The sequence below is a fragment of the Hypanus sabinus genome, chromosome 13, assembly GCF_030144855.1.
Source record: "Hypanus sabinus isolate sHypSab1 chromosome 13, sHypSab1.hap1, whole genome shotgun sequence".
NCBI classification, from domain to species: Eukaryota; Metazoa; Chordata; class Chondrichthyes; order Myliobatiformes; family Dasyatidae; genus Hypanus; species Hypanus sabinus.
Window position 1 is genome coordinate 90,393,432 of NC_082718.1, and position 18,243 is coordinate 90,411,674.

At 40.8% G+C, this 18,243-nt stretch overlaps 1 protein-coding gene across 1 annotated transcript in view; it reads left to right on the forward strand.

Annotated features, from left to right (window-relative positions):
* Window positions 1-150: 150 nt before the first annotated feature.
* anapc7 (anaphase promoting complex subunit 7) overlaps window positions 151-18,243 on the forward strand; it is a 43,094-nt gene continuing 25,001 nt past the window's right edge. Inside the window, exons 1-7 of the mRNA XM_059988168.1 lie at window positions 151-352; window positions 3,450-3,636; window positions 11,829-11,948; window positions 12,384-12,495; window positions 14,892-15,045; window positions 15,367-15,509; window positions 16,500-16,617. Coding sequence (XP_059844151.1) covers window positions 252-352; window positions 3,450-3,636; window positions 11,829-11,948; window positions 12,384-12,495; window positions 14,892-15,045; window positions 15,367-15,509; window positions 16,500-16,617 — 935 coding nt within the window. The 5' untranslated portion in view covers window positions 151-251. The remainder of the gene's footprint in view (window positions 353-3,449; window positions 3,637-11,828; window positions 11,949-12,383; window positions 12,496-14,891; window positions 15,046-15,366; window positions 15,510-16,499; window positions 16,618-18,243) is intronic.

Sequence of the window (18,243 nt, forward strand, 5' to 3'; positions counted from 1 at the left end):
CGCCTCAGCGGCCACCTCCCGCCGTCGTGACCCGTGCACCGGACGCACTGCGCATTTTAATGGTCAAACATTTTCCCCTGCCCCACCGCAAGCGTTGCCTTCGAGCGGGCTTCGTCTTCCCTCGGGCGCGCGTGGTGAATTTATCAGGCGCGGGCCGGCTGCCCCGCAATGGCGGAGGCCCACAGCGCCATTTTTGAGGTGCCGTCCACGTCCAGAGGTTTGAGATCGGGCTGACCGCTGTGGGGTTCAAAATGAACGTTATCGACCACGTCCGGGACATGGTGGCTGCTGGCCTCTACTCCAACGTCAGATTACTTAGCAGTTTGTTGCTGACCATGAGCGACAACAACCCGTAAGTGGTAAAGTGGTAACTGGAAAGCTTCCTCGCCCCCTTACCTGTCTTCCTCAGAACTTTCCTTCGGGTTCTTACCTTCCCGAGATATAACGTGTGACTCCCCCCCCCCCACTGAAACCAAAATGTGACATCCTTCCTTTCTTCAATATTTCTCACCTAACTAAAGTTGACATTCCAGGTTAAATATGCCGTTGTTATGGAGACACAAGAAACTGCTGATGCTGGGATTTGGAGCTGGAGGAACTCAGTGGGTCAGGCAGTATTTGTGGAGGGAAACGGATAGTCCACAACCTTCATTTGGACGGTCTTCGATCCGGAATGTTGACGACTGATCTTTTTCCTCTTTAATTACTGCCTGAGTTCCCACGGCGCTTTAGAACCTTTGTAATGAGTATAGTTTAACAAGGTTTATCTACGGAGATCTGTCTCACAAGAGCTGCTATTACCTCTGTCTTGCAAGTTTGAGGCGTAGCAGTTGTAAGTCTCTATATTTAAGTGTTCTAGACCTTGTGGTACTATCGCCTCTCAGTTAGGGTGAATTCAACTTTCTCTAATGCGTAAACATTGGCTGTGGGAATTAGATTTGAAATTTACAAAGGAAGATATAAACGTATAATCTGAGTTATATTGTTTGATTACACCGGCATATTGGATATGTTGTCTACACGTCGCTCCTAGCCTTAAGATTCCTTTTTGTACTCGCTATCATCGACTTTGGTGGCATATTAAGTAGTCCTGACCCCTTAAATTTCTTCTCTAAATAAGTAGTCCAAGCCACTTCTTTCTATCTCCATGTTCCACCAGAAAAACCTTTATTTTTGTCTGATTAGGCTTTGTCATTTTTTTTAACACTTGTGTCTCCCCCACCCCACCCTTCCAAGCCTCTGGAATGTTTCCTTTGCTTAAGAGTTTTTCTTAATATGAGTGCTGCTTTATCAGAGGAATTGCTCTTTAAATATGACGACAAACATAGAAAGCCATCTGTCATGTTTACCTGTGGATTTTATTTACATTCCTCTGTTTACCATGACTACTTAAGTAATTCATTCAGCTTTACAGTCTAATATATATTAAAAAAAAACACTGTTTACAAAGCATTCTGTGCTTATGATTCTAGGCTGGCTGTCCTTGAGTTGAAGATCCCTGCATCTTTTCTAGTTTCTCTGTATCATTCACTGTTTGCAGGAACCGGATCTTTGATATTGTTCCAATGATTGATTTATCAAAGTCTTGTATACTGACCTTGAAGGAATGCAGTATGCCCACTGACTGGTGGGAATCTCTCTGACCCATGGAGAGGTCAGACAAGTATCATTAAGGATGCTATTGAGAAGTTTGAGACCATGGATCAGGGAGCACATAGTATCCTAATAAGGAGTGGAACATTTCATCAACTATCCGCCTCTTTGTCCCATTAACCCCATTAAAAAGAAGTGTCTACTGTTACCTGATGGCTTCCAAGATCCCTCAAAACAATAAAACTAAAATGAAGGCAAGTAATCCTGAACTCCAGAGGACCTCCTAAGAAGAAATAAAAGTATCTGCTGCAAATCAGTTGTTGGTTAAACCATAACTAACAAATGTAATTGTTTTCCATGTAGCTAAATCAAACATGTAATCTCTTAAAATGCTATTACCTCCAGTTTGTTGCGTAATATGTTGCCTTTAATAAATGCATTTGCATATTTTAAACGTTTTGAGCTCTCCATTCCTCAAGTCACTGCTTTTATTTAAGCCCATGGGTCCAATACGTTCTCTTGTCCAAAATATTCTGTGATGTTTTGATTTAGCCTAAATTACTGACATTTTAATATCATAAGCAAATCTAGAATAGTTTCATTTTGGACTTCTTAAGCCACTAATAAAAAATATAAATAGCTGTGGTCTTAGCTAGAATTTTGTGCTCCCCTATTCACAAATACATGTCATTTGTTTCTGTTTCTTAATAGCCACCCTGTCTAAGTATTTCAAATAGTTACCTATTTAGCATTAAATGTCCTGTCATTCCCATATGGTTTAATTCTTTCCAATAGCCCTATCGGAACACTTATTGGAAACCAAGATATACAGGACTACCATCAATCTGGTCTTCTACTGAAAAGACACAATCAGGTTAGTGAAGTAGGCCCCCTATATTCTGGTTCCATGATGAGAAATTCCTGATAGTAGCCAAATTCCCCAAGTGGATATACAATTACATTATCTAACACCGAGTTAATGGTTTACTGCATCTTTCCTACAATTTATTCAAGTCAAGGACCCAGGATCAGACTTCACGCATGTGTGATGGAAAACTGAAATCAGAATCTCCTTCCAATTTGAAGAACCAGTCTGGTCTTCCGCATATGCTGGTTCTGTCCTTTGATTTCACTGCCATTTTGGGGGCTTTAAAAATTGGTATAAGAACACTAAAAGCTTTATGTTTGTTAATCTTTACTATGATGATTTCTCCACTCCTTTCTATTGAAGCAGTCTTTAGCTAATGTACGTACCCATCCTATATTCGTGAGATTGAAAACATGACAATTATCTCAAAATCAAAGCATATTTTTATCTTTGTGTAAAACTTGCCCTGAAAAATCATTCAAAGCTCCAGTTCTGGATTGTCACTTCTAAATGAAAGGAAGCAAGTATTTGATTTTATGTAAATCTTGTATCATAGGAATCCTGGAGTTCATTATGGAACCATGAATGAACAGGCATGAATAAATGCCCATTAAAACAGCACTACATTGTTCGAGTCTATTGAATTGATCAATCTTTACTTGTATTGCTGGCATTAGTATCATGATCAACAATTAGAATATACTATTTTGTGCTTTTTTTCCCATTTATTTGTCCATTGCACATTCTGAATTTGGGTGTGCTAGGTTGTTGAAGCTAATGTTTACAAAATTGTGCCAAATTCTATTTTTTATTTGAAATGAATTGGATTTGAGAAAATATTTTGCATATCTGGGAGCATCTGTGATTGTATGTGCTTATCATCTTGGTTAGCATCTGTCTTCTTCATGGGATATCAAAAGTGTCAATGAAGTTTGGAGGAAGTTTTGGATATTCACTAATTCCTTTGTTTTTTCTTTGTTTTTTTTAGAGAATTCTTCTCACCAGTGCAGAAATACCAGCTACTTGTCTACCATGCAGATTCTCTTTTTCATGATAAGGAGTATCGCAATGCTGAATCTAAATACAAAATCGCTTTGCAGCAGAAGAAGGCACTAACTAAAACTACCAAAGTAAGACCAGCTGGTGGGAGCACCCCTTCAACACCACAAACACAGGTAGTGTGTAAAGAACAATAATTTTAAAAGATTTATGATGACTTTATGTTTGAGAAAAAGATACTTTTGATAAGTATAACAAGAAAAATCAAGGTAGGTTCAGTGTTAGGGGCATGAACAGAAAGACATTGATCCATGAAAACTGCTGATTACTATTTGAAATGGCTATCAGTTCAATGATAACAATTGTACATTAAAATGGTGTGTGTTACGGAATGATGTTTTCTGTAATGGTAACAAAATATCCTCTATATTTTTGAACAACTAATTCCCTTCCATTAACGATTATTTAATTTAAGATTGATTATTGCATATGGGACTGCAAGTACTGTTTCAAACTTTATGAATGGAGTTCACTGTGGTAACCTTTCTTGTAGGCGGACTTCATGTAACATCTTGCTTGAGACTTGATTCCATGATCTTTGGTGAAACAAACTGAGAAAACGATCTTTAACAACTCTGGGGGTATGAAAGTTAACATAAATGCAAGCCTTTTTGAATGGAGAATATTAAATGAAAATCCTTAAAATATAAAATAAAGGCAAATTTTTATTACTAATCAGGTGTGCAATAAAGATGTAACTTTGCTTAATTTAAAAGATCAGCATAGAGAAACTACAAGCTGGTATCATGCATTCTAGCCAGGAAATATGCATTATGGTCAGAATAGTGCTAATTTGGAGACTGCCGAGCGTTATGTAGATTTTCTGGTGCAGTCTGTTTTGTCGTGTGCTTTTGTGATATCATTCTGGAGGAGCGTTGTTTCATTTTTTAACTGCATTGCAGTTGTGGTTTCTAAATGACGATAAACCGAAATTCAAATCAATTATAATTGGAAATTGATATTAATTTATTTTTTATATTTGCAAGAATTTTTTCTATGAAAATACAGTGGATTCTGGTTAATTAGGACACATCAGAACCAGTAAATTTTGGCCGAATTAAGCGGCTGCCCCAATTAGCCTTGGCTTCATTGAAATAGTTAAAAAGGTATAAAAGAAACACAAACTACTGTTTAATTGATTAACAAATGATGTATTTAAATGAAACAACAAATTAGAACACTCAATACTACTACAGTAGTATTGCATAGTACAATAGTCAGTCCTCCTTATCCGCGGGGGATTGGTTCCGGGACCCCTCGCAGATACCATAATCCGCGGATGCTCAAGTCCCTTATTCACCCTGTCTCAATGAGGTGGATCTTAGGACCCAGCGGAACCCCAAACCTTATTTAACCTGTCTCAGTGCGGTAGACATTAGGACCCGGCGGTAGGGCTCTGAATCCACAATGTTTCTGTTCACGAAGATAATCACTGTCACAATTGAAAATAAAGTGGAAATAATAAAGCGATCGGAAAGAGGTGAAACGCCATCAGTCATTGGAAAGGCGTTAGACTACATCGGTCAAAGATCGAAACAATTTTAAAGGATAAAGTGAGAAAGGCCCTGCCCCAATGAATGCTACAATTATTACTAAATAATGCAGTGGTTTAATTTTTGGGTTTTTGATCCACCACATCAACTCGGCACGGATGGAGAGCGGTCTGTCGCTGGATCGGGTTCCTGAGCCCGGCGCTGAAACGTACATTCTTAAGCGTTTTATATGCATAGAAAGTTAAAATATATACTATATACTAAGATAAACGTTTGACTAACTGACACTAAATAATACTGGATGTACCGGTTCCAACTTACTTAGTAACATCCAAGACGATTGTCGATACCTTCAAATTCATCATGGTACCTAACTTGTTGAAGAATTTTCACTTCCAGCCATTTCTGGCATGTCCAAGCCTGAATGCTTGAAACCGAAATGAGGAAAGCAGTAATGAATTATCTTGCTGCTTATTACTCAGCAACTGTCAGTGACAAAAATCACTTTTAAACACAAGCACATACAGCTGATGCCATTTTAAAAACTCTTCACTCTAAGCACGGTTTAGTTTCTAACGGCCACACAAGTGCATGTGTCTGGTGCTAGTTAGAAATTGTTCAGCAATAGTCTGCCCCAATTAAGCAGCATAATGTCCAAAATAAACAAAGGGAATTGGGGCTATTTTCTCAATTAGTTTTTGTTCTTTAAGCGTTGTCCCAAAGTGGCTGCCCTGATTAACGGTGCAATTAACCAGAATCCACTGTGTACTCATAAGTAAGGAAAGAATCATCGTAATAGCTAAATTGCCTCAGACCATAAACAGGTCCTTTATTCATTCCCTAACATTTTGAAATTTATTTATTAAAGGACAACATAATTGTAGCTATTGTTCCTGTGTTCATTTCATCGACCTGGTTTTTATCCTGATTTTTCAATGTTGTTAATGCGGAGTTGCCATGTTTTTGCTGTGACTGGATGCATTTTCCAGTTTGTATCAATACACATCCCAAAAACGTGATTGTTTTGTACTTTGGTTACTGTAATCTATCCTTGGTATAAGTAGGTGAGCATTTAGGGGAGCATAGGTTGTAGAGGAGTAATTGTGGGAATGGGATTCCTCTCTGAGCTCATACACTTGATGGGCATGAAGTACCCTCCTTGATCTCAGTTGAGTCATAGCTAAGATTTAGTTGTGTTTTTACTTGTTTAATTGTTTAATCTTTAATTGATTTTGAGATTCGTAAGGATGGTTTTGATGACAGAGAGGGTGGTTAGGGTTTTAGGGTTTAAGAATAGGGATTTAGGGCAATGACAGGTCAGACCAGAGTCTAAGCCTCCACTCTGTGTTTGAATATCAGCGATGTGGACGGCAAGTTCTGGAGTTGGAATTCTGTGCGGACAGGAGGAACAAGTTCTAATGACTCTTTGGATTTCTGAATCGGGAGTTCGAGGCCTGGTGTTCGATGATTGCGTGTCCTGGATCGATGCTGAGAGTCGAGGCTCAGAATCAGAAGTCTAGAAGTCAAGACTTGTTGGTTGGAACTGAATTTGCGAGGTTGCTGGTGATGTCGAAGCCCTGTATTTGCAGGCCTGAGTCCACTGGAAGCTGGAGTGAAAGGACAGTGTATGTGTGTGGGTCATAGAGTCCTAGAGAGGTACAACACAAAAGCAGGCCCATTGGATCCATCTAGTCCAAACCAAAACCATTTAAGCTACCTACTCCCATCAACCTGTACCAGGACCATTGGCTTCCATATCTTTACTATACATGTATCTATCCAAACTTCTCTTAAACTTTGAAATCAAGCTCACGTGCACCACTTGTGTTCATTCCACCTCATTCCACACTTTCACGACTCTCAATGAAGAAAATTTCCCTCCTGTTCCTCTTAAACTTCTCACTTTTTACCTTTAACCCATGATCTCCGGTTTAGACCCACCCAACCTCAGTGGTAAAAGCCTGCTTGCATTTACTCCATCTATACTACTCATAATTTTGTATAACTCTTTCAAATCTCCTCTCAATCTTTTAAGTTCTAAAGAATACACTCTTTCCTTATAACTCAGGTCCTCCAAACCCGGCAACATCCTTGAAAATTTTCTCTGTGCTCTTTCAACTTTGTTAACATCTTTCCTGTAGGTAGGTGACGGAAACTGCGCACAGTACTCACAAACTTCTTCTACAACTTCAACACAATATCCCAAGGTCAATGTACCAAAAGCTTTCTTTACGACCCTATCTATCCGTGATCCCACTTTCAATGAATTATGGACCTGTATTCTAGATCCCTTTGTTCAACTACATATTTAATTATACATGTGTATAATAAGTAGTGTAACACGAAAGCAAAAACAATTGTGAGGTATGGGTTCGTTGTCCATTCAGAAATCTGATCGCAAAGGGGAAGAAGTTGTTCCTAAAACATTGACTGTGTGTCTTTAGGCTCCTGTACCACCTCCTTGATGGTAGCAGTGAGAAGATGGCAGATACTGCCTTTTGAAGATATCCTGGATGCTGGGGAGTCCAGTGCCCGTGATGGAGGTGGCTGAGTTTGCAACTTTGGGCAGCTTTTTCTGATCCTGTGCAGTGGCCCATCTATACCAGATGGTGATGCAACCAGTTAGAATGCTGTCCACGGTACATCTGTAGAAATTTGTGAGACCTTTTGGTGACACACCTCCCTACAGTCTCCTGAAACATCTAATGAAATATAGACACGGTTGTGTCTTATTTCTTTGTAATTGCATCGGTATGTTGGGTCCAGAATAGATCTTCAGAGACTTTGACATCCAGGAATTTGAACCTGCTCACCCTTTCCACTTCTGATCCCTTGATGAGGACTGGTACATGTTCCGTCAACTTCCCTTTACTAAAGTCTGCAATCAATTCCTTGGTTTTACTGACGTTGAGTGCGGAGTTAAATTGCAACACCATCCAACCAGCTGAACAATCTCACTCCTAACAACCTCCTCATCACCATTTAAAATTCTGCCAACAATGGCCTTATCACTTTGTAGAAATCTGTTTTCAGTTTGACGTGAGTTTTTCTGTTGATCAGTGTCAAAAAAGGCAAATTAAATCCACTGTGATTCGATGTTGTAAAACAATAAAACATGAAAATTTCCTGGGGGGGGGGATGGGTGAATACTTTTTATAGGCACTGTAAGTGTTTTTTGAGCTGTGCTCTTGCTTAGTGCTATTGGTCCATGGCATAAAAAAGGTTGAGAACCCTTGGTGTAGAGAGAGTAGAGCAGTGGGCAAAGCACATATCATTGAGGTGTGACTGTGTTGATTGCCAACGAGATGTTGTTTCTGATCTGCATTAACTATGGTCTCCTGATGAAGTCAAGGATCTAGTTGCAGAGGGAAGTACAGAGGTCCAGGTTTTGGTGTGTGTTGATTACTAAGAGTATGATCGTGTTTAATGCTGAACTCAGTTGAGTGTTGAAGAGTGAAACAAGATGAACTTTTGATGATGACTATAAATTGCCCAATATATTGAACTCTTATTTAATGTTTGGCTTGAAGTACAGTTCTCTTAACCTCTGTGCTACTGTGCCCCTGTATTAACAAAGTAAACCATATAATACAGAAAATACAAAGATTATAATTATAACATGCTGTGACTTTATAGCAGGCCTACAGTAATTGCTGAGGTGACCATTTTTCATTTGTGGAGCAAGTGAACCATACAGATTTCCCCCGCTATCCGAAGGTTGCGTGTTCCTATTAAACCGTTTGTAAGCTGAAATGTTTGTAAGCAAAGATGCAATTGCCGTTAATTTATATGGGAAAATTTTTGAGCATTCCCAGACCCAAAAAAAATAACCTACCAAATCAAACCAGATAACACATAAAACTTAAAATAGCACAAACATATGGTAAAAGTGGGAATGATATGATAAATATTAAGCCTATATAAAGTAGAAATTTTGTATGTACGGTTAGTTTCACTTACCAAAATCAGGAAGACAGTGAGCCAAAATCAATTTGGAGAAAAAAAAATTGGCACGCACGCGCACACAACTGCCCACACAAGGCTTCACGGTCATGGTAATCTTTCTCAGGGTAAACACACGTATAAAGCGGGTGTCTTTTTCTTGTAAAAACGAAAATCCTGTTTGGTTAGCGAAAACAGGTATTCATGTAGGTCTTTGGTAACACCAAGCTGTCATAAAGCCAATGTTCGAAAAATGGGAACCACCTGAATTTATTATCAAGCCTGATTTCTTCCCTCTCTCTCCCCCTCTCTCCCCCTCTCTCCCCCTCTCTCCCCCTCTCTCCCCCTCTCTCCCCCTCTCTCCCCCTCTCTCCCCCTCTCTCCCCCTCTCTCCCCCTCTCTCCCCCCCCCTCCCCCCCTCTCCCCCCCTCTCCCCCCCTCTCCCCCCCTCTCCCCCCCTCTCCCCCCCTCTCCCCCCCTCTCCCCCCCTCTCCCCCCCTCTCCCCCCCTCTCCCCCCCTCTCTCCCCCCCTCTCCCCCCCTCTCCCCCCCTCTCCCCCCTCTCCCCCCCTCTCCCCCCTCTCCCCCCTCTCCCCCCCTCTCCCCCCTCTCCCCCCTCTCCCCCCCTCTCCCCCCTCTCCCCCCTCTCCCCCCCTCTCCCCCCCTCTCCCCCCCTCTTCCCCCCTCTCCCCCCTCTCCCCCCTCTCCCCCCTCTCCCCCCCCTCCCCCCCCTCCCCCCCTCTCCCCCCCCTCTCCCCCTCCCTCTCCCCCTCCCTCTCCCCCTCCCTCTCCCCCTCCCTCTCCCCCTCCCTCTCCCCCTCCCTCTCCCCCTCCCTCTCCCCCTCCCTCTCCCCCTCCCTCTCCCCCTCCCTCTCCCCCTCCCTCTCCCCCTCCCTCTCCCCCTCCCTCTCCCTCCCCCTCTCCCTCCCCCTCTCCCTCCCCCTCTCCCTCCCCCTCTCCCTCCCCCTCTCCCTCCCCCTCTCCCTCCCCCTCTCCCTCCCCCTCTCCCTCCCCCTCTCCCTCCCCCTCTCCCTCCCCCTCTCCCTCCCCCTCTCCCTCCCCCTCTCCCTCCCCCTCTCCCTCCCCCTCTCCCTCCCCCTCTCCCTCCCCCTCTCCCTCCCCCTCTCCCTCCCCCTCTCCCTCCCCCTCTCCCTCCCCCTCTCTCCCCCTCTCCCCGATATTGAATGCAATTTCCACTAGGGGTCACTGTAAAGCTGAGGAGAGGAATTGCTGCTCATTTTCTAATGTGCAGAGGTAATTGTAGTCCCTATCACTAATAGTTCACACACTATGTCAGTTTGAGGGCACACTGCATCCTGCTGTTACTCTGTAGACTGACAAGGGAGTAATAAAATGTAAATAAAACTTTAACTACTTTAGAAATTTTTAGAAATTCATGATTTTCAATAGATATATATGGAAAATACATATACAGTATTAATAGACATTACTTGCAAAATTCTGGTCCACTTGCCTCAAATTGCTTTTGTTTTATGTGTGCAGATCATGACAATAAATGAAACCGTATAGGTTAAATTGTGTTGGCATCATATGGTGGAGCTTTTCATCTTAAAAGCCCATTTATACAAATGCTGTCATGGTGTTGGCAGTTGTTGAAGTAACTGTCATCACAGATAATAAAATGTATTAACTAAAATAACTGGGCCCAAACACATGCACTCTTACAACTCAAGCGTTCCTTTTATTTTACTTGGGCACAAGGAGAATGCCATGAGCCCCTGTCACCCACACTGCTCTGAAGTATGAACAGAATACTGCTATTTTTATACAGAATTGGCTTATCAGCTATGGATGTTGATTATTTAAATAGTATGCATTTGAATTCCTAACTTGCAAGATCAATAGCCATTTAGATTTGAGGTGTTAAAATCAATCAAAGCTGTGACTGGACACCTGATGATATTTTGAAGTTAGTGAAGTGAATAGAATCTTAGTTGTTGGGTTTGTTGCATTTCCTTCTGTTATCTCATCTGTGACACTATGCTTTAGGAGAAGCTTACTTGGCTCATGTACACACTGCAGCAGACTACCTGGTCTATAGTAAGCAGAGGTGTCTCTAACAGTCTCGCTTTAAAGACTATCTTTGCCTGTGCTGCACCTGCCATACAGTAAACTGAGGTTTATTAAATGGACTTGCTGCTGTTATATTGTGTGAACTAGAAATCCCATTCTGATATGCTGGACACTCACGTTTTTCACCCCTCCATTTTCATCTGTTCCTTTGAATAAGGAACTTGGCGAATATGAAAATGGAAATTGTGACAATAGCTATTTATAATTGTACACAAAGTGATTATCGTAGGAATAAGAGCACACATTGTGTCAATAATGTCTACTGCATTTTATGCATCCTCAGTGGCTCCTTTATTAGGTACACCTGTACACCTGCTTGCTAATGCAAATATCTAATCAGCCAATTGTGTGGCAACAACTCAGTGCATAAAAGCATACAGACATGATCAAGAGGTTCAGATGTCATTCAGACCAAAAATGGGAAAGAAACGTGATTGAAGTGACTTTGACTGTGGAATGATTATTGCCAGATGGGGTGGTTTGAGTATCTCGGAAAACATCCAGTAAGCAACAGTTCTGCCAGCAAAAATGCGTTGTAAATGAGAGGGATCAAAAGAGATTGGTTCGACCTGAGAGGAAAGTGACTAGTAACTCAAATAAACAAGTGTTACAACAGAGAGGTGCTGAAGAGCACAGCTTGTCGAACTTTTAAGTGGATGGACTATAGCCACAAGGGGTTGCGCTCCTGTATTTAATAAAAGTGGCCACTAATAGCTAGAAAACTTGTAAAATTATAAAAGTATGAATGAATTGTGTATAACATTCTTATTTGTATTCTAGTGTCTACCTTCAGAGATTGAAGTCAAATATAAAATGGCTGAATGTTATACAATGCTGCGTCAAGAAAGGGATGCAGTTGCAATCTTGGACACTATTCCTACCAGGCAGCGCACTCCAAAGGTTGACATTGATTAGTTTTTTTTCATATGAAGTTTGTGCAAATTGAGTAAAATGTTACAAACGGAATTTTCCCCCATTTACTAATTATTTTCAATGTAGATTAATTTTTCATTTAATGTTTAAATTGAAATGCTTTCTCTATGTAGTGTGAATATTTTAAATTATGTACTTAGTTTAGAACTACAATTGTTTTTACTAAAACAGCCATTTTTGGTAAGGAATAATTTTACACTTCTATATTTTAATTCATTTTTTAAAAAAAGACTTTAAAGTTTGAAATTGATTTGGTTCCCTGTTTTTGAACCAATAATCTTGTATTAGATTTTTAGAATGTTGGTAATTTTTTTCCCCATGCTTTCTTTGCATGGCTTGACTTGAAATTATTCTGAATTGTAAATTAATTTATATTACTAAGTGTTTTTCTCTGTTATACAGATTAACATGATGTTAGCCAATCTATATAAGAAAGCAGGGCAGGAGAGGTCAGCTGTAACCAGCTATAAGGAAGTTCTACGACAGTGTCCCCTGGCTATGGATGCAATACTAGGTAGGGTTTTTTTTAAATGGGCCATGATTTTTTTTACATATACACTTAACAAGCAAGCAAGAAAGTCAACTGAGTAAGTGGGATAGGTGCTGATTAGGAAGACAGACTGGGGTGCACATGCAAACCATAACAATGAGTTTTTTGCTTGTTTTATGGACTATTGCCCTGAGTCTATTTTCCATAAATTGGGAGTTGCCTTATTACCTTTTCCCAGATCATATAACAGTGATCTTTTAGTGGGAAAATATTTTCCATCAAAAACTATTTTATTCTCAAATTATTGTGGGATTTTTTTGTAATTTTGAAAACAATGAACATATGCATCAATTTTTGATCCTCTGAAGAAAGCAAAGTAGCTATCCAAATATTTAATCAGATTTTATCAAATATTTACCCTGATCACGAAGTTAATACAAAAAGGAAGGAAGCTAATCAGCCTACTGTGTTAACAGTCTCAAATGTAAGAACATATTGGTTAGTAATGCTTATCTTCCCTCTCCTCATAGCCCTGTAAATTCTTTCCTTTTGGATACTTGCCCTTTTTGAGCACTTCATTTGAACCGACATAGTAACATGGGGATCAAGTACTAGAACTTTTACTATTTGATTCGTACATTAATAACTTCTGTTAACGAAATGCCAGCTTGCATCTTTCGCCTTCACAGATGCTGCTTGACCTGCTGATTTCTTTCTGGTTTTTCAATTTTTTTTGTTCCAGAATCCCAGGATGTTGCCTGGGATGGAATGGAGTGTTGGTAATAAGGATAGACCAGGTGCACTGGATTTGTTTTCCCTGGAGGTGGGGGGCGGGGGAGAGATTCGGAGAGAGAAAGTGGCCAGCGAGTGTACGTTTGTGGTCTTCTACTGCTGTAGCCCATCCACTTTAGATATGCTCTTCTGCAACATGTAGCTATTTGAGTTACTGTTGCCTTCCTGTCAGCTTGAACTAGTCTGACCATTCTTCTCTGACTTCTCTCATCAACAAGGCATTTTCACCAAAAGAATTGCTGCTCACAGAATGTACTTTGTTTTTCGCACCATTCTCTGAAGTGTAGAGGATGTTGTGCATAATAAGCCCAACAGGTCAGGAGTTTAAGATACTCTAACCACTATGGCACCAAAAATCATTCCACCTTTGGTCATTTAGATCACATTCCCCCCCCCTCCCCCCATTCTGATGTTTGGTCTGAACAACAATTGAACTTCTTGACCATGTCTGTGTGCTTTTATGCATTGAGTTGCTGCCACACGATTGACTGATTAAATATTTGCATTAATGAGCAGGTGTACAAAATAAAGTAGCCATTGTGTGTAGGTTTATGATGAGGCATAAGCTGTTTAGATAGGATACAAGGGCAAATACTGTCACCTAAGGAATGATTAGAGTTTGGAATGAGAGGGTGGTGGAACCAGTGGTTCTCCCAACATTTGATAAATATCTAGAAGAGCACTTGAATGACCAAGGCATAGGAAATTATGGACTAAGTGCTGGTAGATGGGGTTGTCTGAATGAGTATGTAGCGATTGGTATAGAAAGGGTGAGCCAAAGGACCTGTGTTGGTGCTGTAGGACTCTGTTTCTACTACTAACCCTAGATTACATTCTGGAACCACCACTTAACTGTTTAGAAATGGTTTCCTTGTGTCACATCTGTACTTTTGCCAGTCATTGTGTGTATAACCTTCAGAATGTATGGGCCATCACAGTTTGGTCTGGTCTGTGTTCCCTGTGGGTTTGCTTGAGCTTTTTATGGATTTTAATATATCCACCTTGCTATTGTGTGTTGTTGTTTCTCCTAAAATTTGATTTCTACAGGCACCTCATTTAGTATTCAGGATATGTTTTCAGGAACAAGAGAGCCAATAGATTCAGTGCTGAAAGAGTTCTTAACAGCATTTATGTGAAGAGTGGGGCATTACAGTTGATGCTGCTGTGCTGGGAACTTAAACAAACCCCTTGTCCCCTCTTGCTGCACATTGGTCTGCCAGGTATGTAGCAATCATCCAGCACTGAATCGGCACATAGCTCCACAGTTTGCACCCCTTGCCCAACATCAATCCAAAATGCTATTATTTCTGAATTGTGTGGGCTCGGGTGCACTCTGGTATGCAAGGTTTCTCTTCCAGTAGAGCTACAGTGGAAAGTTAATGTTTGGAAGTATTTCTATCTTGAGAGTAAAATAAGACTCAGTTCAAAGGTCAGGTCAACTTTCTTCTAAAGGGGTTCTTCAGTCCAGTAGAAACAAGTTATCTTGAGATTACTGTAGAAAAAAAAATCTTTTTAACATGTTTACAAATATTAAAAGTTTCAAAAAATAAAAACCCAAAGACTCTTCAAATAATTAAGCAAGAAATATCCATCTTGTACATTACTAATAAATCTTTCCTTTTCTACAGGTCTGCTGTCTCTTTCAGTGAAGGGTGCAGAGGTAGCATCTCTGACTATCAATGTGATTCAGAGCATTCCAAATCTGGACTGGTTATCTGTTTGGATCAAGGCATATGCTTTTGTTCACACTGGTGACAATACCAGGGCAATCAATACTATCTGGTAAGGGGATGTTTTGCACTATCCACTTACATGTGTATTAAAACATTATTGTCCTGGTTGGTGTTTTATGTATATCCCAACTTAAAAAGGGCATTCCAGTTCTGGAAAATTATTTTAATTTATTGTTTCAGTTAAGAATTGGTACCATTTGGAAGTTAGCATAATTTAGTCTGCTTGTACTTTGAGGATCATGCCAATGAAATAATTTCTGGAAGGAAGTAATGTGGTACGTTAGCAAGGTGCTTTTGTAAATATAATGGATAGGCTTCTAGTTTCTGCACTGCAATTAACAGCACACTTCTATGATCATTTTATCCTCAGCTCTTTGGAGAAGAAGTCATTGTTGAGGGATAATGTGGATTTAATGGGAAGCCTGGCAGACTTGTATTTCAGGGTGGGTGACAACAAAAATGCCATCCTGAAGTTTGAGCAAGCTCAGATGCTGGATCCATATATAATTAAGGGTAAGTAATATTGAAATTCATGCAAATATGAGTTTTCCAGTTGATCAAGATGATCACCAGCTCAATAACTGTAGTTCTAAATTTTGCATTAAAAGCATGTCTAAATGTTTGAAGATTTGTTGAGGGTTACACTGGTATTTAACTGTATGTTCAAAGAGATGTTCGCATTTATGAAGTGACTTTCACATCCTAAATATTGTAATCTAGGAAACTTCCATTATATTTGCACCGTTCACTTCCTGAAGTAACAATGTGACAATAACCAGGTAATCCTTAGACACATTGTTTCAGAAATAAATATTGACTAGAATGCCAGGAATAAATCCCCAGCTCTTTGAGTCGGTGCTATAGAATCATTTACATCCACCCCAGAACAGATGGAATCTTTGCTTAGTAATTCATCCTAAAGGTAGCACCTCTTGCTGCTTGTGACTTCTTTGACAATGCAAAAAAAAAGTCAGTTTAGAATTTTATCTATTTATCACCCTAGTTTCTGACATGGTGCTTGAATCTTGGGTCTCAGAAGAAGTCGTGACTGATGTTCCCCTCCCCCACCTTTTTCTTCTAGCGTCGTCCCCCTTCCTTCTGTCTTGAAGAAAGGTCTGATCCTGAAGTATTGACTTTATTAATTTCCATGTATGCTGCGCCTGATCTGCTGATTTCCTCCAGCATTTTGTGTGAGTTGCTTTGGATTTGCAGCACCTGCAGACTTCCTTGTGCTATGACTGATGACTTGATTTTTTTTTTAAAGTAGAAATAGAGTTTGGATATCCAGTCGGCATTTGTTACAATATAGTAATTTGAAGAACTGGAATAAATTGTTGAACAAGCATTGTGTAACACACACAAATTGCTGGAGGAACTCAGCAGGCTAGGCCGTATCTATGGAAAAGAGTACAGTCAACGTTTCGGGTCGAGACTCCCCGTCAGGACTGAACATGATATATATAATTAACTGTCTAATATTTTCAAATCTTTACCTCACTTTAGGAATGGATGTCTATGGGTATCTTCTGGCAGGTGAGGGCCGACTAGAAGATGTTGAAAATTTAGGTGGACGTTTATTCAACATCTCTGATCAGCATGCAGAACCTTGGGTTGTCTCAGGGTAGGTATTAAAGTTTTAAATTGTTTCAGGAAGAAAGAAACCATTCTTTCTGGTAAATAAGTACTTTGGTTAGTAGTATAATGCATCTTGTTCTGAAACATTGTTATACAGATTTTCATGTGCTTTGCTTGTAAAGGTTTTCTTGATGAATGAAAAATGGGGATCTGATTTTACATTTCCGAGCAGATCTTGGTAGAGTCTTGGCTCCTCTTGATCTATGAGTTGGAGCTGAGCTACATAAGACCATGTCCTAATGTTGAGCCTCAACTCCACCCTAAATAAACTTTCAACAAGTTGCAGCTTTTTTATCGCTAATTTTTATTGCAACACCAACAAATTACATTTAGTACAACCAGTTGCCAATTACATTTTGACTGATTAACCCAGCCTCCCCTAATCTTCATCACCATCCCCCCTCCACCCCTCATCCTCATCCCCACCCCCCTCTCCACCCCTCTCTGTCCCCACCACCCCCTCCGCTCCACCAATCAACTGAATAGTAGTGCGTACACAGACAGAGCATTCCTAAGCTGACAGTGATGCAGGTGGATGCTTCCCTGGTGTCATGGATTATTGATTACCTGACAGGCAGACCTCAGTACATGCACTTGCAGCACTGTGTGTCAGACAGAGTGGTCAGCAGCACTGGGGCTCCACGGGGGACTGTCCTGTCTCCCTTTCTCTTCACCATCTACACCTCGGACTTCAACTACAATGCAGAGTCTTGCCATCTTCAGAAGTTTTCTGATGACTCTGCCGTAGTTGGATGCATCAGCAAGGGAGATGAGACTGAGTACAGGGCTACGGTGGGAAATTTGTCTCATGGTGTAGCAGAATCATCTGCAGCTCAATGTGAAAAAGACTAAGGAGCTGGTGGTGGACCTGATGAGGGCTAAAGCACCAGTGACCTGTTTCCATCCAAGGGGTCAGTGTGGACATGGTGGAGGATTACACATTCCTGGGGATATGAACTGACGATAAACTGGACTGGTCAAAGAACACTGAGGCTGTCTACAAGAAGGGTCAGAGCCGTCTCTATTTCCTGAGGAGACTGAGGTCCTTTAACATCTGCCAGACGATGCTGAGGATGTTCTACGAGTCTGTGGTGGCCAGTGCTATCATGTTTGCAGTTGTGTGCTGGGGCAGCAGGCTGAGGGTAGAAGACACCAACAGAATCAACAAACTCATTCGGAAGGCCAGTGATATTGTGGGGGTGGAACTGGACTCTCTGATGGTGGTATCTGAAAAGAGGATGCTGTCCAAGTTGCATGCCATCTTGGACAATGACTCCCATCCACTCCATGATGTACTGGTTAGGCACAGGAGTACATTCAGCCAGAGACTCATTCCACTGAGATGTAACACTGAGCGTTATAGGAAGTCATTCCTACCTGTGGCCATCAAACTTTACAACTCCTCCCTCAGAGTGTCAGACACCCTGAGCCAATAGGCTGGTCCTGGACTTATTTTCACTTGGCATGATTAACTTACTATTATTTAATTATTTATGGTTTTATATTGCTATATTTCTACACTATTCTTGGTTGGCACGGCTGTAACGAAACCCACTTTCCCTCGGAATCAATAAAGTACGTCTGTCTGTCTATTGTAACAGAATATCTTTTA